General features: G+C 43.7%; 1 protein-coding gene across 1 annotated transcript; it reads right to left on the bottom strand.

Moving 5' to 3' along the window:
- Window positions 1–261: 261 nt before the first annotated feature.
- Window positions 262–23,403, bottom strand: LOC144167411 (uncharacterized). The gene is made up of 6 exons (XM_077696681.1): window positions 23,248–23,403; window positions 21,360–21,460; window positions 11,609–11,671; window positions 6,971–7,045; window positions 3,629–3,682; window positions 262–410 (listed from the first exon to the last, which is right to left on the bottom strand). The coding sequence occupies exons 1-6, from the start codon at window positions 23,348–23,350 to the stop codon at window positions 327–329; spliced, it is 480 nt and encodes a 159-aa protein (XP_077552807.1). The 5' UTR covers window positions 23,351–23,403; the 3' UTR covers window positions 262–326.
- Between the last annotated feature and the right edge of the window lie 586 nt (window positions 23,404–23,989).

Below are 23,989 nucleotides of genomic sequence, written 5' to 3'. Positions count from 1 at the left end.
CCGTAACCCTTCTCAAGGTTTCTGGTAGGTAATTCAAATCAAGATGTATACGATTATAGGCTACTCAGTTTACTGTTATTTTAATAAAGTCCTGCAGACTTAGCGGAAGTAGTGGTGACTGTGTTACGATGGCGGCGATGGCGGGGGCAAGATTATCGGTTTGAGCGACACACAGCTATCATGCGGCAAAGCGACGACGGCTACATTGCCGTGTGGACGGCGACTGTGAGCCTAATACGGGGAGCCTAGTCTCTGTAAAAGTTTATTCTCATTTCGCTCTTTAGCAGAGGCACAAGCGTTATTTGCATGGCATCGTCGTTGTCTATTCAGCCGGAGCCAAGGTCTTTCAGCCACGTGAATCCCCACAACACGTATCTGATATCACGTGGCATGTGTTGCGAGGCACAATTCTGAAATTGAAAAATATTGTATGAGACGACGTTTTTTGTTTTAAACTGTCAGTTACAAATTACGTTTTTGGCGCAAGAGTACACCCGAAATGTTAGGTGCACCATAAAACGTGCCTACAAACCAATTTACAAAAAGCCGGAATACCGTCGCGTGTTCCGGTACAATTACGGCAAACAGGCGCGTACTGTTTTCACTCATGAAAAAGAGCCGCGAATATTGGATCTCTACACAATACCTACTGCTGAGTGTACTAATTCTGTACCAACTGTACCCACTTTTTGAGCTATTTCTAGTCAGTTCACGAGTCAGCTGCCTTTAGTAACAAAAAGGTACATCGCGGCTTTTTCAGTAGTCGGATGGAGGGATCTGACGGTCTTTTGATAGGTATTGAACTATGGTGTTCATGGTTCGTCCCTGAAAAAGGTAAACAGAGGCCTTTTGCAGTTACTTGTTTCCACATTGATACCTACGGCGGCAAATAAGGAATAACGTCGAATGGACATCTTGCCTATGCTCTTGATCCTTCATAGAGGCAGGATCCGTGGAATGAAACCAATTTTGGATTCCGCAGTACTGAATTATAGCTGGGAAACAATATTGGTAGCCCAGAACTGCTATGCGTTAAAGATCCTCATAAATAGCACGATGAATGCGGCATACGCAAATGAAAATTTCCAAGAAACGAGCTTGTCCTTTCGTATAGAAATATATCTTCACAAAATGTGCAGCCTGAGCATTTATTTTTTTCAATTTGAACAGTGGTTTTCTTGTTTGTTTTATTTTCACATTTTCGCGTATCCGCAGTTTTCTAGCGGGGGTGCAGTTTGATGCACCAGATTGGCTTCGTATCCAAAACAAGGACGTATCACAAGTCTGCGAAACGTAACCCAACCGTTCTCGCCACAGAATAAGCACTTCACCGCTATAGATTCCCTGTTTCCTACAAGCTCCTACAGAACTATGAGCAGGAACAGCATCTCGGAAATTGTTATAAAGCGGTGTTGTGGAGTCCCATGTAGCCAGCCTTCCAAACAAAGAATGCATTGCTCTTCTGAAGGACGTGCAATGTGCTACCACAATTTTTGCGGTATTCCCACCAAGATAAAAAAATTAAAAAAAAAACAAATTTGTCCAGCGATTGTCACCACTGGTGGGTTTCTAAACCTCTGCGTTGTGAATATAACCAATACCTTCAGGCAGCTGAATCACCGCCAATATCACCGGTTGTAACCGTATACATTAAAAACCAGACGCTCTAAAACATAACGCCACGGGAAGAAGACAAAAGCGGGGGGCCGAACCTCTGGAGATAAAAGAACGGAATAAGTCCAAGCTCAGCGGACTGTCTAGTGGCGGACATCGCGTACATAGTGTAAATGCCTCGCTCACATCTTCAATGTTTCAGTTACTGTGCCCTGCCGTCACGTAACAATTATATTTCTGCGAATATTTCCAGTGTCATATTATAAAGCATTGCCTCGAAGCACAATTCCAACAGCTAAGTAGAAAAAAAACTTTGATCAGCTTCCTCTTCTTGGTGAGCCGATATTCTTTGTGGTAAACACGGTCAGATCGTGACCACGCCTTGTCGGTTATGTCCAGCAATGATTTGTACTGCCTAACACGTCCCTAATAACAAGGATGAACTATGTGGTGGTGTCCCAAGGAATGTTAGGTCAGAGTTTTTGCCCAGGCGTGGAAACACATCAAATGCAAGTACACTGGTTATACTAATTTCCGCCCTAATTACACTACTGATAAGCACGGGGCACATCACCATTGGTATGAGCCCAAGTTACCCGTTCCATACCACCAGCAAAAAACCAATCTCAATTCGCATGCCCATGCGGAGACTTTTTGGCGCAATGTTCCGGTTTGTTGAAAGCATCAGGAATCTCACAAACTGCAATTTTCATGCGTGATATTCCCTGGTGACTTCCTGGCGGCACGTGTAGTTTGCTTCAACATTTACAATATGCGCAAGAAATATACACATGTTTAGGGAACCCCTGAAATGTGGAACGTACAATTTGAAGACTCGGCTGGTCACACAACACTTTTCAAACCGTGCAATGTCATTGCGTTAGTTGGTGTGACTTCAAAGGTTGCAGGGTGTTGTATCTCTGCTGCCGTCTTTTACAACATAGAGCATGGTTCAGCCCTTCAACTAAATAGCAAAATGGATGATAACACGGGTTAAGCTGACAAAATGCGCAACACACGTGCTCTCATAATTTACTACGAAACCTTTTGACACACGGCTGTGAATGCGTACGTGCCTGGCGCAAGTATAACGCCAAGAAAAACACACAATGTTCGTTTTCTTTAACTTCAATGCACGTGCCCCTACACTGTCGTTCTTTATAACATTGCTGCAAAAACTGCAATATAAGCAGCGGAGTACTATTATTCGATACAGCGATGAAGGCATAAAAAAATAGCATAAAAACCTACGGCCTAGGGCATCGCGGACAAGAACGCGCCCTTAAAGAAACCATGAAGACAAAATACAAGTTGGGTTTATTAGAAAGACTGCTTATTCCCGATAACAATTATAACAATATCATCGCAATCTTCGAAGAAATAACGGAGATATTATAGAAAACGTGTGAAGCAGTCGCGACCGCCTAGCCAATTTCCCGCAACTTTTCTATGACGTCACGGAACCTTGTTTGTGCGATTGGCGGCCGCCTAACTCACCTGTCGCGACGACCCACGACTGGACGTCTGTAATTGGGCCTCTAGTTTCATTTGACCGCATCACTTTAATGCTAAAGTGCAGTTAATGCACTGAAAATTATGTTTTATTGTTGGCCCGTATGACTTCATTCTTGCTCATAACACGTCGCGGTGGCGCCAAATTTGAAAGTTTTTAAATACTTCTTGCTTTTTTTGCGTTAGAAAACAACCTTTGTTGCTGTAATGGAGCTGAGGGAGATACTGAATCCTAATTCTTTCAAATTAAACAAAGTTGTATTTTCTCTTCATGGCTCTTTTAAGCGCAACGACGAAGGCCCCTGAGATGCTTCATCTCAGCGGCATTCGTAGTCGAGTAGGCACAAACAAGGAGATTACAATTGTTGTTTTAGTACAAATAATATTAGTACTAGTATGAATATTGCGATATTTTTATTACCATTATTATTATTATTTCCCTTCTGTGAGGGCGTCGGGGTACATTTCCCCTGAACATATTACTTCAGTACCAAATACATACCCTATAGATCTTAAGCACAATGGTCCAATTGAAGTTGTACTTTGCTTGCCAGTCCTGAAAGCAAAAGCAAACAAGGCGTTAACTTGCGTTTGGTTAATCGCTGTCACTAAACGTGTTTTTCATTACGTACCTCGTGTTACCTAGAGCATTTGCGATACAAAAATGAAATCGCCGGTGCATGTGTGTCCCTGGCAGTTACTCAGCACAGTATCATTTCTCTATGTATACGCAAGTATAATGGTGGATTAGGCACCGATGAAAAACTGGGCCACGCTATTTTCATTGCAAGATACTTGTTCTCGGCTTTACTAAAACGCTGAGAACAAGCATTGGTTCATGGGAACACGGAGTCTTGTTACTCGGCATTTACTATCCTGACAAATGAATAAAAGTCTGCACGGAATATGCACCAGTAGGGTGTTATGTGTGTATTTTTTCGCAAAACTGCTCGGTACGAGTATTGTACTCCGTATATCATCGATTTTACCACAACGCAATAGAGTAACGCATATAGTCTGTTGCTCCTTGTTTGTTTGCCTAACAAGTTTTCCAAGCTCACCAGCTGAGCAAAATGTCAAGTGCCACCATAATGCGTGAAGCTGTGGATTAGCGGCAATCAAAAGTGTCGTCTGGTATCTCAATACGACCAGTGGCCTTGTTGTTAAGTTACCCTTCGCACAGTTTTGATACAAGCTTTTGTTGTCTTAACTAACATTTTCCTATATTCCGCCTCCGCCACTTCCAAAGCAGAATTACGACTTATGGCTGCCAATTACGCCATATTCAAATATGTCTCCTATGCAGAAAGCTACAATACAATAAAGTACCAAACATTCATTTACATTATCATACTTCTTCAGGTTAGACGCATTCGAAGTGATCCGTGACGTCTTCTACTTCACACTCGCATTCTAGAAGCCTTCCAGCGCGATTTATCCGCACTGTTGTCTTTACTTCTTGGATGTTCAGAGCACGCATTAAAATCTTCACCCGTACCATTTGTATATAACATGTTCACACTGCTGTTACCAAAAGCTCTGCACCCACAAAAAACAAACTTTCTTTTGTCGTTTGATTGGCCACACTTTCCCATTTGGGCTGTAAGCCGCTGTGGTTATTTGCGATTAAAAAAGAAAACAAAAATTGCCCGATACCACCGTGTAATAATAGCACCGTTATGTTCCCGCACTTTTACCGAAGCCACTTGCGTATAAATTTGCAACGTTACATAAGTAGTCGGTTGAGGGTTCCGGTCGTGGCCTCGGCCGTCCGAAAGGCTAACATTTGGAAGCCAAGGTCAGGTCGAAGAACATGACCACCCATTCTTCCGTTATCAATACATTAAAACAGTAATTCTCGGCCTTCGTCAGTGCTAAATACTGCATTGATTCATCAATGAATTAATAAGAAATAAATGCTACTGGCAAAAACCCTTAAAAAGACATGCTTCACCGTTCACTGGCCGAACTGTTGTGAATGGTGTTTGAACCTCCCGCGACACTGTCACGTAGTTCGAATGAGCCACGAAACAAAAAGTACGATGGAGGAGGGATGTGCGTACGAGCAGTATGCAGCACTTGCTAGGTTCCGTGTGCTTTGTTATCTTAAAAAAACAAGGCGCTAGCTCACATGGAGGCGTGCTTTTGCTTATCCTTTGTCGGGCGCCATTATACGCTGGGGCGGGGTTTTTCCATAGCATGATTGTAGAAAGAGACTTCGATCTTTTCAGTCCGTTGCACTAGCCTTCCTGGGGTCCAAGGTTTACCGTTTCGTTTACACAAAATATATGGCGTTCAAAACATGACCCGTCTTCTGCATCCGCAAGCTATTCGACCGTATGTCAGCCACCGAGCACTTCCCACACGGCGCGCAACTCGGTTAGTGGCGGCCAAATAGGGTTGCGTGAACTCACGAACTGATGCTGGAGTGCGCAGGCTGTACACCACAGTCCATATTAATACTTGGGACGAAAACAAACATACAGATGTGTGAAACGACATAATGCTGTACCGAAAAAGTACGCTAAGGATGTCATCCGCACAGCCAGTTAAAAAGGTGGCTGAAAGACTGCTGCGGCCGATCTTGAAGGTATTTACGCCAACCGGCTACGGAGGAGCCTTTCGCCGAATCAGCGCAGAATTTAGGAACGTGAGGATTTACTTGAACTCGGTCACCCTATCCGCCCATGGTGTTCATGACAAAATATAATAGGAATTGATACAAAAAAAACAAATTCTACAAGGTATGTTCAGGATAGAATAAATACACTAAACGCTCATTAGATCGAATTACAGGGGTATGGCGTCACGGTACGATTAATGAAAGTTCGATCTAGCGAAAGTGGACAGCAGCAACAATACGCGGCGTTCGTGAAGCAGTGCGACATGTCAGTAATATATTCTTTGAAAACGCCATCATTCCCGCCTGTGTTTTCGATATGCGGCGAAGGCAAGCAATCTTCGCTCTAAGTTGCGGGTAGTGCGGAAGGCCTCCCCTTCGCCGTTTTCAACATTAACCAGGAGATGGGAAGTATTCCATCCGGCACCAAAATGTAGCGTACGGCTACACTCGTGCTGCGTCCCCCCCGTCGTCGCCACTGGCGGTGATAAACTTTGGGTTTCTGACCTAAGAATAACGTCTTGATCTGTGAGGGTAAAACAAAGAACTGCGGTCGCATTCTCAGCGACGTTGTTCACAAAAGCGACGTCTTAAAAAGCGTCCACAATACGGGTTTTATTTGGTTTTTCCGAAGTGCTGCCTTCTCTCTTGATTTTCGCCCCCCGTTTCGAAGACGACGCAGTGTCGCGGGTACGTAGCGGAAGAATTACTGTGGCCGTACCCCAGGTACGACGCCACCGCCGCGGCTGCACGTAGTTCGAATTATCCGTTTCGAAGCCTAGTCATGTTCTAATCAACTGACCTTGTTATAGATAGGCTTCTATGGGAGCTTGGCAGCCCCAAATCTCATTGTTCGAATTATCTATAAATTGGAATTATTGAAGCTCGAATTAAAGAGCTTTCATTAGAACTCCTAAATTGATCTCGAAAGATACCCTTAACCCCCCGAATTCAACGAGAAAGACAATATTCCGCATCTTTATTATCATTACCACCAAACTGCTGGTGCCCATAGCACTACCTCTGGATTCACAGCAGTTATAATTGAATCGTAAGTGGAGTGATACGCCAGCAAGTTTTTGCACACGGTCGTCTGATATCTAAACGCATGTATTATTCAGTTCAAAAGCCGTTACAGAGATAATACCCTAAACCGGTGAGGTTTATAATGGCTGTCCCCACCCCTGTTTAGAGGCAGCCGTGGAATTCTTAATTACGACTTACAGGCTTCACTGTGATTCCTGCAGCTGCAAGCTTTTCTACACAGTCAAACATCGTTGAAATCAGTGCCTTGGTGTTCTGTAAGAGAGCAAAATTCCGGAAAATCCACTGCACCACACACTTCCAACTCGGGATAAGGAAGGCGCTTTTCTGGAACTTGGGGAAGAAAGTAAGTGTATCGAAAAGCGACATGAAAGAAGACTTATGTCGGCCCAACGAGCTATGGAAATAAGAATGCTAGGGGTCACGCTCAGGGGTAAAAACACAGCTGCGTCAATTAGGGATCAGACTCATGTGACAGACACTGCAGCTCAAATTAAGCGAAGAAAGTGGGCATGGCCCGGTAATGTGATGCGCTAAAGAAAAAAACAAGTGCACCATCCATTTAACTGAGTCGCTTCCAACAGACGCAAACACAATAGGGGTTGTACATCGTCTCGATGGAGGGAAGAATTGCGAATATGTGCGGGGAAAGGGTGGATTCAGCTAGTACACGTCATATGTGGCTGAAAATCTTTGGGAAAGATCTTCGTCCTGATTGCTTTCATTGATGGCGAGGTGTAGCGTGCCGACGCCTACACAGGCGATGATTTCGCGTGGTAGTGGAGGGCTCCGGATTAATTTCGACCTCCTGGCGATCTTTACATGCGCTAAAGTCTCAAACACACGGGCGCTTTCGCTTTTTGCCTGCATCAGAAAAGCGGCCGCCATGACCGGGAACCGAGAGACCTTCGTTCTGCAGTGGAAACAACCAGGATGATGACTATAATGATGATGATTTTGATGGTGATAGTAGTGGTGACATTTGAGGTGTGTAAAGTGTTCACAAGGGGACCTTATACCCCCTTAAACAGAAATATCCTGATCACATTTCCGTTCGCGAATTCTAATAATAATCCTTTTGCTTTTAGATATGTTACGCGCAGTATACCATCACTTCGCGTGCTCCTCTAGAAGACGGGTTGCTTTATTTCACTGAAATATACAAGGGCAAAGTTAAACTCTGCAGACGTTGGTCTGCCCCCACCACCTCGCGCAACGACCGTTACGGATATCCGTAGAAGGGCTCTCTTATTGACTTACCACTGCTGCACTCCGCTCTACCTTTACTCATATTTTTCCACTAAACATCTGCCTCTTCTACCTGCATCAAGATTTTGTATGGCCAGTTCATTCTCCCGGGAGTCACTCCGTATCGCCAGTGCTCCAGTGGTAATTAGTTTCCGTGAGGTCGCCTTCTAAAATCCACCTTTCCCCAATTTACCCTAAAAGTCCTCCACCTAACGTTTTTTTCTTAGGTAATGCGATAGGATTATACCTTGAACCACGTACCCTACCATTTTGGTTATAGTCTCCAGTCCTGGCCTATGTTCTCTGTGAAGCGGTTTAGTAAGTTATCCAAGGATGTGTTCTTTACCAGGGCGAGCTCAGTGGCTGTATTCCTTTTTTCTGACAAAGATAGCACGCAGTTTGTTACACAACAGCATTGGTTGAATTGACTCCATTTTAAAGAAATTCTGTGCCTCAGATCTTTCTCGTAGTTTAAAGGTGCGCTCACAAGCAGTACAGTATAGGCATTTACATTAATCTGTGGTGGCATTTTATTCCCTACGCTGGGAGGGCGCTTTGTTTGAGTCGACTTAGAGTCTGAAATATTTATATTTACCTTAATCCTAGGACTAAGGTTCTCGAGTACTGTTCTCAAAGCACCTTTTCAAAGGCTCTGTACAAATCAATTTACAAGATGTCATCCAAAAACTGCCCCTGGCTCAAATATTCCCCATATACTTGTTTCTCTGACATCCTATAATTAGGCTTCCCAAACACCCTGTATAGATATTCCGTATGAAATTTTGGTGAGAGGGTCTCCCTTTGTTCGGCAGGTTTAAATGTAGATATTCGAACTGTTCATATCAACCATTATTATTACTGCGCCTTTTTTGTAATTTGTCTCAATGAGAGCGCACTACATCTGTACTCTCGTGCTTTCAACGCATCTCTTCCTGAAGGGGCACCTTCTGAATCAATAATTTTTGTGCTTTTAAGGTGCCATGCAAAGAGGTATGATATACTCTTCAGATGCGTTCATTCAAGTTCAAGTAATGAATTTATTCGATTGTTGACTAGTATTTTCTGTATCTAGTACTTCACTTTGGTTGTTCAAATTCTGGGGTTTCTCGTGAGCGGGCAACTTCCCGTACAACTTGCAGAAACCTAGAGTGGAATGATAAGTAACTCTTTAGCTCTTTCAAACCTCGCGCTGTGGAAATAAAAGGTATGATATCAATTTTGCAAGCCAGTATATAATGTGAGGATTGTAACCAGCTTCCACTATGTTACCATTCAGCCCGGTTCACTTTTTTTGCCGGTTCGCTTTTTGCAAATTCTGAGGGGTTTAGGGGCGTGCACAAGCCAGAACGTGTAAGTTGGTCCTTGAAACATTTTCTGTACCTTGCAGCACAATTTGGAGTGCATACCACTTGTTTATTTTTATAAACCTCTGCATTTTTGCGTATTCTGTAAAACTGCGTGTCGATTCATGCCGGGCTAATTACAGTAGCCGACCAATTTTTCGGACCAGGAGGGGAACGAAAAATAGTCCGAATAAAAGAGCAGTCCGAAAAATCCGTGACTCTTTGCTCCTATGGAACAACTGGGAGTTTTTCGCGAAAGAACGAAATATCCAGGACGTCCGCCTTTTTGGAGTCCGAAAAAACTATCGCCAACTGTATTCTCCTGCAATGTAGCAGGGACCAGAAATTTATATTCTGAAGCAATGATGATCATGTTCTAAGTGGAGCATCACTATTCTGTATATTGGCCCTATGTGTTCAAAAAGGCACATGTTTTGGTGATTAGATATGGAAGTACTCACTTATAGTTCACCTGTGACTACAACCTTACCATAGCACTTATAAGCAACTGCTTAGGGCTTACACTGCAAAAATTTCTTCTTCTAAACAACGATTTTAAGCATGAACAAAACAAACCAAAACAGTTTTGGAAGACAGTGAAGATATCATTTGTTCACGCAACTGGCTTATCTTACAGCTAGGGTGGAGAAGTGAATGAAAGTCGATCTGCCAACTTAGTTAGCGATGTTTTCCGCGGAGTCTTTCCTTCAAGCCAAACCAAAATTTCAACAGCAACCAATGACAGAAACCCAAGTGAAGTCACGCCACCCATTATAAGAACGGTAAATGGAATATTACATATAATCAATGATGTGTAGCTCTCATCGGCCACTGGTTTGGCAACATTACACGTAAAATACTGAAGAACTCGAAATTACTAACACGTGCAATATTGGAATTGCCGTTTTCACACTATCTTTCTTCGGGCAATGTTTCTAATAACTGTAAAACAGCAAAAAATTTTAATCTTAAAAACTGCTTGCACCGCCTCATTATTTTCCTATCCACACACATCCTTGCGCGGCCTCCTATCGAAAGTGTGAAAAATTATCACAGGCATTATCAATCTGAGCAAAATCATTGCTTACAGTTTTTTTTCACAAGCTTTTTTAAACAGTTTGTCCGAAGAAACCCGACTAGCTGCGTTTTTATAATACATTCACCCGATATTAACACCAGAGTTGTTGTAATTTGAGATTTTTCTTCCGCCTGTTGAAGGTCGTGTGTCAGGGAGCGGTAGGATGAGATTCGAAGACCCACCGGCGGCCTCGCAGAAGCCGCTTCCCAGAAACACCGATAGAAAACGCAGTGGTCTCGGAGGGTACTTTTCTCTCCTTTTGGCTACTGGAGAGAGAGGGGAGGGATACATTCTTTGTTGATTTTTAGTGGATTAGCTGCCGATTCCTTTCCGTGAACCGTAAACGTAGCGCGGCGAAGGCGCTGGCCTTCCCGGGGAACTCCCGTTCATGTTCGAGCCGAGACAGTTGAACCCCAGCACCCCCGTTTCAGAAGAATTCACACTGTGTAAAACTTGACTTAATTTTCATACATAACCCCCGCTGGCCTACTTTGTGCCGAAGAAAGTATTAAAGCTTAAAGTAGTCGCCTTAAAAGTAGCGCATTGGCGAAGATGTTTTTTATAACTTCAGCAAAAGTTCGGAAGAAACCTCAAGATCATAGGTGCACAAAGACAAGGAAATGCAAAAATCGACCCTTAATATTGCTCAACATCAACGTACATTTCTTTACCTGCTTTTGCTTTAGGTTCTGTGTTTATGCACAAATGTTATATCGTGTTTTCAGAAATGAATCTTGATCCTTGCATTTTCTAATTAGCCATTCTTTGCGCCACTGCTTCTGGTGTATGTTTCTTTCTACACACCGTTGACACAATGCCCCAGGTCTCTGTTTTTCTTGAGGTAACGAAACAATATTGGTTTTCATGGCAAGGAGAGTTACATGGACGTGATAATTAAATATTTAGGAACAACTTCTGGGAGCATGTATTTTGAATTTAGTAAATAACAGGCGTTTATCATTTTAGTAATGCAGTGGAAGTGAAGTCAGGAAAAACTGAAAGCAACTTTCATGACACCCTGTACAACGAATAGTATTGCACACTAACAGAATGTAATATAAACGTGCAAACTTCATTTCCGAGAGTAGAGCAGTGTATTGCGTAAGCAAAACATTGTAACAGTAAAATACCTAATGTGAGACCACTCACATTTGTTCTCTCTTGAGCCACGCTGTAGCAAAATCGATACCCAAGGCAAAAACGGTTGGCTTCCTAAAAGTTAAAGTGAAGGGTTATCAACATTTCTGCAACAGGCAGACACACAAGGTATTTCGCGTGTCAATCATTATCCTTGAACGAACTTAAAAACAAGAGATATTTCGTTACAAAAAAATTTCAACCCAAGTAACTTAGGGCGGGCTAGCTGGTACATGATGATACTTGGAAAAAGCAGCTGCACAGACTGTTAAGTATTTTCGCTATTGACAACGACGAGTGAGTACTAGCACTCGTAAAGGAGAGAAAAGACTAGAAAAAGAAAGAGTTAACTGAACGAATATCGGCCGCATTAAATCAGCTAACATACTCTCAGAGAGTTTACGTCCCTCTTATTAATCAACACCATAGGAGATGTACTCACGCACTGCACTGTACAGTGTTTATCATAAAAGCGTGGCCAATATTCTTCGTGCGCTGCTCTGCAATAGCGCTTCATGATGATGCGCCATCAGACAGTAGTGAGCAGAGGCAATTTTCACACTGGTGTGCCAAAATGCTGCCAGTGCCGGTCCGCACAGACTTCGCGTGTTCTCTTCCCACAGCTTTGATTCAAAGACCCGTTACCTGTATAACACATCTGTAACACTGCAATTTCGTCTCGTGCAGGTCGTCTTTGAAGCAGTCAACGTATTCTTCCAGCATTAGTTTCTGTTCTTTAAGACCGCATTCATCCAACTGCGCCTGATACGAAATATTCTAGGGCCAAAAAGCAGAACACGGTCCCCGCGCGACCGCCAGTTCTCTTGGTCCTATGCCAAACGCGGTGGGCACATGCTGCGGCCACAGCTTTGAATACCGCATTATCTCCTCATGTTCTTGGTGTGTCTTGCTTGTGCGCCTGTGTCATGGCATGAACCAGCGAGCGCCTGTCTTTCCGCGCGTAAACCAGCTCGCACGAAAAGGCTGCACCTTTCAGCCTTCAATCTTTCAAGTTTCTTTGGGATCGCACATTTATTAAAAAGCAGTAACACGAGAGTGCAGACAAAAAGTAATTTTTTCACGCATGACAGAGGCCGCCACCCCTCGTACATTGGGAGAACGAGAAGCAGCGAGCGGTATGTTGTAGCATCCTATGTTGAACCAAAAAAAAAACATTGCAATGAATTAAACGTTGACGAACCACATTTCGTATAGCTGAAAGAAGGAAGAAAAGTAAAACCAAATAAAGAAAACAGAACCGGAAAAAAATCAAAGAAAAATTTACGACGTGCAAAAAAACACAGGCATAGGCGGCATAGCCTGCTGTGAGAATGCATGGAACCCCGATGACGCGTCTCCCTGTCTTACGACGACCGGATTCTTACTACGGAACACCGCGGTCCAGGCAAACTCCCCATAGAAACAATGCATTTAAAACCCGGAAATACGACGCTTGGGTGCACGTGGTCCGCTTCATACGACGCATCCTGGCGGGGATAAACGGGCGTTTTTCTCATTGTTTACACCACTTCGCCGCCTCGTCCTGTTCTTCCGTTATTCTTAACCTTCGTTTGACCCTGCCTGATGTGCGAAGGCCCGCAGGCAAGCAGACGCAAGCAAGCAGGCGGGTAATGGTCGGCGGGAGTCAACCAACGCGCCAACCGTGAAAAGACAGTCTATACAAGTGGCGCGGAGGAGCGCCAGTATGAAGCTACCATCGAACCGACGAACGTAAAAACACATACGATGCAACCCAACATCCGCTTTCTTCGCCTGGTTCATACCAGTTACTCTCGTTTGCGACGCCCTCTCGCCCCCTCTCTGTGCTCCGCTTATCAGTCTCTTCCAAAGCCACGTTGTCGCTCCGCTCTGGCCTCGTATTCCACCGTCTCCTACTATTCTTCATTTCTCTTAGTCTTGGCAGCTCCAAATATCGCTTTTTCCCCTCTCAATTTGCCCTACCACGTTGGCCTTATCTCGCGCGCGCGAGGCCTGGAGTTCGCGGACTATAAATAGCGTTTGACGTCACCAGGGTAGTGTAGCACTTGGTGCATGGCTGGCGGGATGGCGTGGACGCGTGGAGGGGAGGAGGGGGCAGCAAATAAGGGTTTTATTTTTGGAAACTTCAGATTTCAGTTAGGGATTAGCAAATCACGCGGGAATAAGCTAACTGTAGTACCTTAAAAAGGGTCTTACCCCACCTGTCACGTGAGGCCGTCTATTAGGGTGACATTTGCCCGTATCACTTTCGTACGACCTCCCGGTCATACGACGATTACGCGCGGTCGCTTGGAAGTCGTATTGGAAGTATCGTCGCTTGGAAGACGCTTGGAAGTCGTATCCACTGTATTATTGTCCTAACGTGCCACGCGTGCTGGGCAGGATGTGCATTAACATTTGTCAAACGTGATTAGTACGTGTTCGGGCTATTTTACAGGTGTGTTCACCCCATATTGCCTATTTTTTATCTAGAGGTGTATGTGCCGGCAAATTCCGTATGTACTACGTCTCATTTACGCCAGCGGGATAACTTTACATGACAATGGTTTGGTGCGGTCGCCAGCCTATCTACGCCCACTGCAGGGCAAAGGCCTCTCCCATTAATCTCCAATCGCTCCGGTCCTGTGCTAACTGCGACCAATTTTTCCCCGCAAACTTCCTGATCTCATCTGCCCATCTAACTTTCTGCCGCCCCCTGCAACGCTTGTCTTCCCTAGGGATCCACTTTGTTACCCTTAATAACCAACGGTTATCTGCCTTCGCATTACATGCCCTGCCTACGTCCGTTTCTTCTTAATTTCTACTAATATGTCCTTAACACGCGTGTGTTCGCTGACCCACTCCGCTCTATTCTTGTCCCTTAATGTTACACCTATCATCTTCCGCTTCATTGCCCGCTGAGTAGTTCTCAATTTAAGTTGAACCCTCTCAGTGAGCCTCCAAGTTTCTGCCCCTTAGATGAGTACCGGTAAGATGCAGCTGTCATACAATTTCTTCTTCAGGGATAATGGTAGGCTGCCATTTATGATCTGGGAATGTCTGCCGTGTGCCCTCCAACCCATTCTTATCCTTCTAATTATCTCTGCCTCATGGTTGGGATCCGGGGTCACAACTTGGCCTAAGTATATATATTCGCTTACCACTTCCACTTCCTCGCCACCTATCTCAAACCGCTGTGCTGTGCCGAGGTTATTGATAATTACTTTGGTTTTCTGTATATTAATTTTCAGGCCCACGGTTCTACTCTGTTTATCCAGTGCGGAAAGCATGCTTTGCACTTCGTCCCCCGAATTACTTAGCTAGGCAACGTCATCAGCAAACCTGAGGTTACTGAGGTGTTCTCCATTAACCCTTGCTCCCACCTGTTCCCAATCCAACGTTCTGAATACTGCTTGTAAACTTGGTGTGAATAACATTGGAGGGATTGTGTCTCCTTGCCTGACGCCCTTCCTTATAGGTAATTTACTGCTCTCCTTACGGAGGATGATGGTAGCTGTGGACTCATCAAGTAGTACGGGTGCAGTATAAGTGCGCTATTGCCGGCAACATTCCATGTTTGTCAGAAATATGCGCAGTGACCGTCGTGATCGTCAGTGAGGCTGAAATTGAAAGAATAGCCTCTCCTGTATTTTAAGAACCTTCATAAAATTAGTGTCAGGTGTGTTTCTTTATACGAAAGAAGGGTAGCCCAGATTCGAGTAAAAGAAGGAGATATAAACAATAAATTTCTGCTTATTGGCACAAACTTTAAGCAAAAATACAAGTGCAGTGTGCTCATTCCAAAGCAAATTTATATGTATAAGAACACCAAGGCTCTACGTTACTTTTATCAGTTCTACGCAGCAAGTACCAAGTGTAAGGCGCACGCCCACGTTTATCGTAAACTAGTTGGCCTAAATGGCCCCACCCTTCTTTTGGAGCCTTTATTTTAATGAATTGATTGAATTCAATTGTTTGCTGCACCAGTGCAATGTTTGCTATATTTAGTTGCCTTGCTAATTCCTGTTTTGAATAACATAGGCTATTTCCATCAGCGTATTCAATGGTTTGTGTCTTTGCAATGTTTGATACGTAATTTATTATAGATATCGTAAGCAGATGTCGCCCTTCAATTCACACCTCAAAGCTACCACTCTGGATTGTTTTTGAAGTTTTAACTGGGCCGCTGACTGGTACGTATGGGTTTCTGTAGTGAAGATAACTTTGTAAAAATGCCAGAACCAACTGTGGGAAGCACAATGAGCCATTTTTACGAGAGTTGTTGGGTTATCTTGCAGAGTGCTTTTGAATAATCGATAGCATGCCAAAAAACTGTTCGGCACACCATCAAGACACGACCTCTCAAGTCCATTAGGAATTACCGACACATGCCGTGCCATTCTCGACTGGTTTTGACTGCGCTGACAAAAACGCACGAAGTCTTTTCTTTTCTCGAAAAACCAACTTCGAGAAAATCCAGGAAGAGAGGTGTTGCAGATGCACCGTCCTACCCATAGCCACCATGCTCCTCTCATGGCCGAAACAGTCTGACTTCTTGAATCTAAATAAGAGACACTGTGCATATACATTGCTTCTAAGAGCGTAACCTCGTTCACCAAAGATAACGAGCATTTTCGATACATTTTGCCGCCCTTCTAAGAATCGCGGGCCACATTAGAAGCACTCATTTTTTAGAAGGCCCTAGTAAAATTCTTTTAAACTCCGCAGATCTCCGGACGCGTGAAATGACTTAACTGTTGATCTTGCAGTGCTTATGAAAACCATGTTTTTTTTTCTTGAATATAAAGTGCACGTTTTGTTGCTTGAACAAAAACCGGCTTATAAAAATGTAGTAAGTCCCAAAACCACTACACCATCTTGTTAGAGCCTCATCGAATACATATAAGAAGGATAACCACATGCATTTCTCTATACGCAGGAAGTTTTCTATGGCACCTTCATCGCTAAATCTTTGGCTATATAAGACACCTGTCATTTTAAAACTCAAACAATTCTTTTTAGTAAGGAATCTGGGCCATAATCCCGTTTCAAACACCGCAGAACCTGTGCAGATGGCCACAATTTTGCTAGAATGTTACCCTACCGCCAGTATACATCATTATTTCAACTATCGCTCACTCAACGTGCCTCTTCTTTCTTTACGGAGGAATATTGTTTCTCCTCGGTTTATTACCCGAAATTCACAATCACCACACAAACCTTAAAATGCGAGTTCTTTTCCATGCCCTTATAGTTATCATCGCGTACAAAATACGGTCGCAAAGTGAGTGTGCTTTTTGGTTTTACCCGTTCGAACTGCTCTTTCATCGTGCGGTCGGCGGAGGATTCGAATGACCCGTTGCATTAAATTGGGACTTTTGCGGGTACCCCGCTTTTGGAACTGCTATACAAAATTTTGTAATTTCTGAATGTTTCATTTTTGAATTTTCAGTAATATTGTCAGGTTTATAAGGTCTTGTTTAATTTCCGTACTTTGGCTTTTGTTTTGAGCGTAGTGCTGTGATTGAATGTTTTATCGTCAAACATGATGTCATATCACAGAAAACACAACTAGGGGTATGTTTTTATATCGTAGTTTTTCATGGGCGCATTGATGTAATATATGTTAAGCAGCAGTTGACCACGAATGGACCAGGGGTACACCTCTACTCAAAAGAACAGAATCGCCATCGTGTCAAAGCACGAGCTATGCACGGTATCGCTCTGATATTTGAGTCGGTCTGAACCTTGGGTCAACAGGTTTTAGATTTCTGGGATGCTCCACATGGTTGCAACATGTTTTAGACGCCACATTGGTGCTTTAAAACAGTATCTCGTCGTATTTAATCTTCGTAAAAGATTGGAAGAAATCTGCAACGCTTCTCACAAACACTTTCACCCTTTTCTTTGGGCGTCGAAGAATTGTAGAACCTATAGTTACCCACCAAGGCGAAGCGCCGCCCCTGCATGATTGGCAGTAGAAACGCCTACAGGTTCAGCTTTCCTTGTGTGGTTTGCACTTTAAAGTAGCTGCCGAATCTGTCTATTGCTGCACTGAAGGAAAGCCGACCAAAAGCCGCTACATCACTATCTAATTATGGCATTCCTGCGCTTGACTAACGCCAGGACCAGGAAACAGAAAAAAAAAGAGTAACATTCAAAGTTATATGATGGGCATACAGCAGCCATTTGTGGCTCAGGTAACTTGTGACCCCATATTTTAAGTACTGGATGTGTTTTCTGAGTAGGTTCACAAAGCATTTCAGATTTAAAAACAAAGTTGAAAAAAGTGTTGCAGTCTCTCACGAACTTCTCAGTACTCCCTCCTTTCCGCCAGTGTTAAACGCGTCGGCAACAGCGCTTTCTCGTGTCTTTCGTTTGGATTAAGAACATACTCAGTAGCGCAAAGAAACACTCACAAGAAAGAGGACACGGGAGAGGCGCATTGTGGCGCCTGTCCCGTGTCTTTTTTCTTGCGTGTGTTTCATTGCACCACTCAGTATGTTCTCAGACCAAAACCAACCCGCCCAGCAACAATATCGTTTGGGTAATTTTATGCCCGGTTCTGCCCTTCCTAGCGACATGCCTTGCCTTGTCGAGTGTTCGTTTTGACACTCCCTGCCTTGGCGAGGTTTTACCCGTCGTGGTAGATGAGTGGCTAAGGCGTTGCGCCTCTCAGCACGAGTACGTGGGTTCTACTCCCGGCCGTGGCGGAGCTTTTCTGACAGACGCGAAAAGCAAAAACGCCTCGTGTGTCCGAGATTTCGGCGCACGTTAAATGTCTCCAGGTGGTCAAAATTATTCTAGAGGCCACCACTGTGGCGCGGCTCATCGCCTGTGAATCTTCGGCGCGCAATCAACCCCACAATCAAACATTTTCGTGTTTTATGCAAAGGACGACGCCCTCATTAGATATTCGCCCGTTCTCTTGTGAAGAGCCTCACTGTTACAAGAATACTAATTTTTCCTTGCGACTGCGTTTTCAATCGGGTCAGGGCACGCTCTCATACCTCAGCACGCATTCTCGGGCGCCTGTCAGCGGTGTATAGCGCGCTATGTTTTGGCCGTTGGAGGCTCCGGTGCCCGACGTCAAAACGCTGTGGAGACGTTTTAGTATCTTCATAATCCCCGTTCATAATCATGTTCATAATCACCGTTCACAATGTTCATAATCACCGTGAAAACATCTTTGTTAAAGACAAAACATGACTAATTGCTGAGATGTCAAATCAGAGATAAGCCAGCTTTAAAAAATGAATGCAATGACTCAACGAGAGGCTTTCCAATAATAGGTAATTAGCTCCTATATTTAGGTTGCTTTATTGTTTCTGCAGCCTTCAGACTAAGCAATGTTTTTTTTTGTAAATAATTGAAGTAGTGGGAGGGCTATAGGAGTCAACGCGCTTCTTCGACACAAATTCGCAGCAGAGGCGCCTTCATGGTAAAACACCCTTTTTTGTCAAGGCTCGTTATATATATCGAAACAAAGCGGTTATAACTGCGATGCTGTTTGAGCTGGCCTTTAGCCGGTGAACATTTGCAGGAAAACCCGCCTAGTGATGACATTATCGCCCGCGTCGGCACCACTCGACCTTCCAGAACACTCTGGCCATCGTTCGTGGCGTGACCGCTCACGTCCTCTTCACCTCGCCAGTTAACGTGCGTTTGCGGCTGAAGTGGGAAGCACAGAAAAGCTCGCATGAAGGCGCCGAGTTCGCGAAGCTGGCCGCCGCGGGTTTTAGCGCGTGCTAACAAGGTCCACATTGGGAGAGATGTGAAAGCTTGTGAACAAAACCATCCGGGCAGTGAACTTTCCACGGCAAGCTTGTAAATTCATGGGAGGTGCAACGGTCGGGTCTCCGAAGTAGGGGGAGATAGGGCGGAAGAAGAAGAGCGTTACTCCCAAAGAGGGGGAAGGGCATCGCAAAAGCCGCTGCGGAGCTCCTCGCGAATGGATGCGATGACTTCGGTACAGTCCCGAATGAAGCGCCGTTGAAGCGGCGGCAGATATTCAGCTAGGTGCAGAATATCTTGAGTTACGAGCTCACATACATTGCACATGCCTTAATTACTGAGTGTTCATATCTCTTTGGGGGCCCAACGACGACACCACGCAGATACCTTGACCTAGTCACGGAGGATATACCCGCGGGAAACCTGCCCGAATCTCCAACCGTAACCGCGCATAAACATAGGCGAACCAAGAATAAGCTAGATGAGGCCGCCAGCCTCCCTGCTCGGGTAGTCTTCGCACCGCTACTGCGAAGCTTCCTCATTTTTTTAAAAAGAGCCAGTACGTATTCTGTCCTAAAAAAACATACATTTTTGGAGATATTTTTTTACTGCCAGAGAGCAGTGTGCCTTATTTCGAAATAAGCACAACGATTCCAAAAGTCCTTCTGGCTTATATGTCCTTACCGCAATGCAGCTGCCTATAATGTTTCACGGACCAATGTTTTACTTAAAATGTAAGAGACCCCCAAATGAATAAAAGTGACAGCTTTTTATTACTGCGGTGCTGTCTTCGCAGCTTAGCGAACTAATTAAAATCGGCCGTAAGTCCCTATCAATATTTGGTGTTATCTGGGGAATTCGTCCCAAATTTCATGCACGGAAAGGTTTATCGACTGCGTGCCGCTCTTAGACATGCGTTTTTCCTGCCAGAATAAGCGAGTGCAGTATCCGTGTTTGGGCGTTTTTATTCAGATGGGCAATGCTGCGAACGTTTTAAAGGTATTGAGTGTTTTTTTTTTCATTTAAAGATACTATTTTTTACATTTTAAATACAACTATAGAATGATTTATTATTTTATTTATTTATTCATTTATTTTTTATTTTTTATTTATTTGTTTATTTATTTGTTTGTTTATTTATTTATTTATTTATTTATTTATTTGTTTGTTTGTTTGTTTATTTATTTATATTATTCTACTAATTCACTTCAATACTTCTTTGCTCTTGTTGTAGGACAGCTTGCAGCGTGTGGTCTTTTCTTACTCCCCCTCGCTCTGGTGTGGCTATTTATAGCAACACTGCTTTCCTTGGTATGGTCCGCGATCGCTCGAGTAAAATACCGTGAATATGTGCGACCTACACGATGTTACAAAAAATATCTTGTGATTGTAAAATACATTTCTATACCTAATCAAGAATCAAGTAAAGTTCAAGAACAAGAACAAAAAGTTAAGACGTCTACCAAGGATCCAAGTCGACAGTGAAGATCAACTTTTAGAACGAAGTGTTCTTAAGGTTTAGTGTTTGTTATTTTTCTTTTAATACTTATAGAGTTTTCTGATTTTTCGGTTCAAACAAGGACATTTTTCTTTCATGTTCAAAAAAAAAGGCCCGCTGATAGTTTTCCCCTTCCCAGGCGGTGGTCGCTGATTTATCTTCTATTCCCCATTACCCCTTCCTTTTCCTGCCCCAACCACCTTTGTACCACTACCTAAACTCTTATTTCTACCCCCTCCGCTTCCCTTTCTCTCCCTGTGATACATATGTGGTGCAGGCTGGGAACCTCTTTCCCTCTGACAGTCACCTCACCTCACCTAATACAATGAACTGAATAGTCTGTTCAGGCAATTCTACTGATCACCGATGGATGTATAGACCCAGCATGTTACAAAACACTTGTGATAATTAAACAAAAAGTGTAATTATTTACTGTCAACATATCATCCAAATGAGCTGAACTGAGCACTACAATGTGTAAAAAGAGTTTGTAACATCAAATGGAGCGATGCCTAATAGGATTAGTAACATAAATGTCGCTTTGAACCTTACCTGTATAATGCCCGGTCTTACATTCAACTTAAGAATCTCATCCTTGCAAGAGAAAAACATGTAGGTTGCCATACGAGTCGCTTTAGCTGTTTCAACCGGGTCTGCAGAAAGAAAAGCGTTAGCATGTAATTCAAGTGTTTCTACTTATGTTTTAAACCAAATCCCACCAGTGATTCAAACACCCATCTCGGGGTAGCGGAACAATTACGCTGTTTTTTTTGCGCATTCATATATACAAGAGCAAAACTAAAGACACGAGATTTTTCTACACCTGATGTGCTCCTTTATACTGTAGTGAACCACATGTCAACAATGAAACGTAGGTTCAAGGCTCCCGTTAAACATCTGTTTGAGCCACACTTAGGTTGTGTTCAGGGACGACTCCGTAATATTTACTTAACTGGTGGTTACAATCATCCGTAAATCTTGTTGGTATAGTCGGCTTATACGTGCAGAGAAAAATAGTGTGTGCGTGCGTGTGTCTGTGTTTGTGTGTCTGTGTGGTCTCGTGGGTGTATTGGTGTGCCTATTGTTGCGTACTTTTGCGCGGGTGGGACACTCTTTAGGCATGTCCCATTTCTTTTAATTGGCGCTTGGGTTTTGTAACGTCCTTGCATGCCCACATCGTTAATGCGCAGTAGTAGTCCGAAAATAAACCACCATAGTGGTACTATAGATGCCGCGGAGAATTTTAACTGGAATAGTAGAACAATCTCTTACATCAAATATAATGTCCGAGCTTCAGATGATATGTTCTTCGTGCCTCAGCGAGATGTATCTCCGCGGGCTTCTTTTTAGTGGGGACTGTTTTTTTTTTTGGGAGAATTTCCAAGTCCACAATTTTTTCCGCTCAAATATTTGGCGGTTTCATTGTTATTTGAATCAGAACACTACTGCTATTATCTGTTGCAATTGTTTTCCCTATATTAATCAGTGCTTTGAATGTAAAAATACGGTACATGCCAGCATATCCATTGTGATGAAATAAAATTGGTCGAACCGCGAAGTTCCCAATCGCCTGTTGTTATAAACACTTGTCCGGATATTTCCATTCAGTTGTACAATTTTACTGTGGGTGTATTTGACGAAAATCTGCTTCCTTCTGAATTACTAATTCATTTACTCTAAGAGAATTGCTTCTCAATTGCACAAGCGTGCGGGGAGCGAAAGGGCCATGTATACCAGGAACAACCGCGTGTTTTCTCCTGAAGTGTGCCACGTTCTTTAGGAATCTCAGGGACACAGCTTGTGTATATTCAAGGATTCATTAGCGGCTCCAGCTTTGCGGCAACCTTGATTGCCATTGCCGTTACGGACAGATCTGTCTGCCTAAGCATGACGGGATGGCTGCAGAAAACCTACTGTCAGAAATTTGGTGTCTCAAGATGCAAAAAGTTCATTGTATTAACGTATGTGGTTATAACACTATCTTGAAAACGCCGAGCAGATCAAACGCGCCGACGTTTCAGAATTGAAGTAGAATGTTGTGGGAAAGAATGGCGTGTACTAACTTTAAAAATGGTGCGGAAGACGGGACTAAGGTAGGAACAGACGGCACAGGCGCTGTCTAACAGCACTGCGGATTTTAGTTCCTTGGATTTACTTAGTGAATTCAGTTGGTTGTTATGGTAATGCCACTGCCGTAGTTCAAATTTCAGATGGGCTTGCAAAGAAATAAGAGACAAGATCTGTATTCCTCCACCAAATAACGCTACGGCTTTCACAGTTTTCTCTTAGAATCGCCGCAATAATGATAATGTGATAAGGTTGTGACATTTACACTATGAACTGCAGTAAATATGGCAGTCGACAACCATTCGCACTGAATCCATTCAAGAAACCGAAGAATATTTTCTGTTAAGAGCAACAGAAACTTTTCAGAACTCACTCAACCGCTCGTAGCAGTAATTCATGGGCCTGGTTTCAAAAGGTACTTGACTGCCCGCCCAGAGTGCGGCTGATAGAATAATCAGCCCCGTTGCGAGATTCATTCTGCAACTGCGCTGTTTCCGTTCATCGAATAAATGTTATCTCCAACTCGACAGCCGAGTTCGCCACTCTTGTCCTTGAAGTTCATTAGAAAACGAAAGACATTTGAAGCAGTTGCACGAGTCCTTGCCCAGAAGCTATTCGTTTCCTCACTTTGCCATTAGCTCGACAAGCTGTGAAAAATCTACTCCGTCTTGTCAGAAAGTCGCTGGGACAGCGGGTTTTTAGCAGCCTTTTATAAATAATGATGGTGAGAAAGCGGGTCATATATACTTGTCTTGTCCAGCAGCTGCGAGACGCGAACCTGGACCTTCACTTGTGAAAACTTTCCGTTATTGCCCCCCCCCCCCCATCTCCATGAAGACTTCATGCAAACATTCCTGGGTCCTTCTGAATCCGCGTTGAACACTACAGCAGCTTAATAACGTCACTGTCTACTTTTCGCTTGAGCTTGAGCGCCATTCGAGACAACATTGCGCTGGATCCTAAATAGTTCATTTCGATGGTTATCCTGCTCCTCCTACATCATACCTTTAGCGTGGCGTTCTGTTCTATTTGAGCAAAAATGGTATTGGTTATAGGTCCCCTACGTGTACCTGTTATCCCACGCTTGTACACCACGTTATTTCTTGTAGTGGTAA

This window comes from Haemaphysalis longicornis, unplaced genomic scaffold (assembly GCF_048455015.1).
Source record: "Haemaphysalis longicornis isolate Haplotype H1 unplaced genomic scaffold, Haemaphysalis longicornis Haplotype H1 scaffold_2, whole genome shotgun sequence".
NCBI classification, from domain to species: domain Eukaryota; kingdom Metazoa; phylum Arthropoda; class Arachnida; order Ixodida; family Ixodidae; genus Haemaphysalis; species Haemaphysalis longicornis.
The sequence above is the reverse complement of the archived record's forward strand: the minus strand, read 5'-3'. Positions and strand labels throughout refer to the sequence as shown.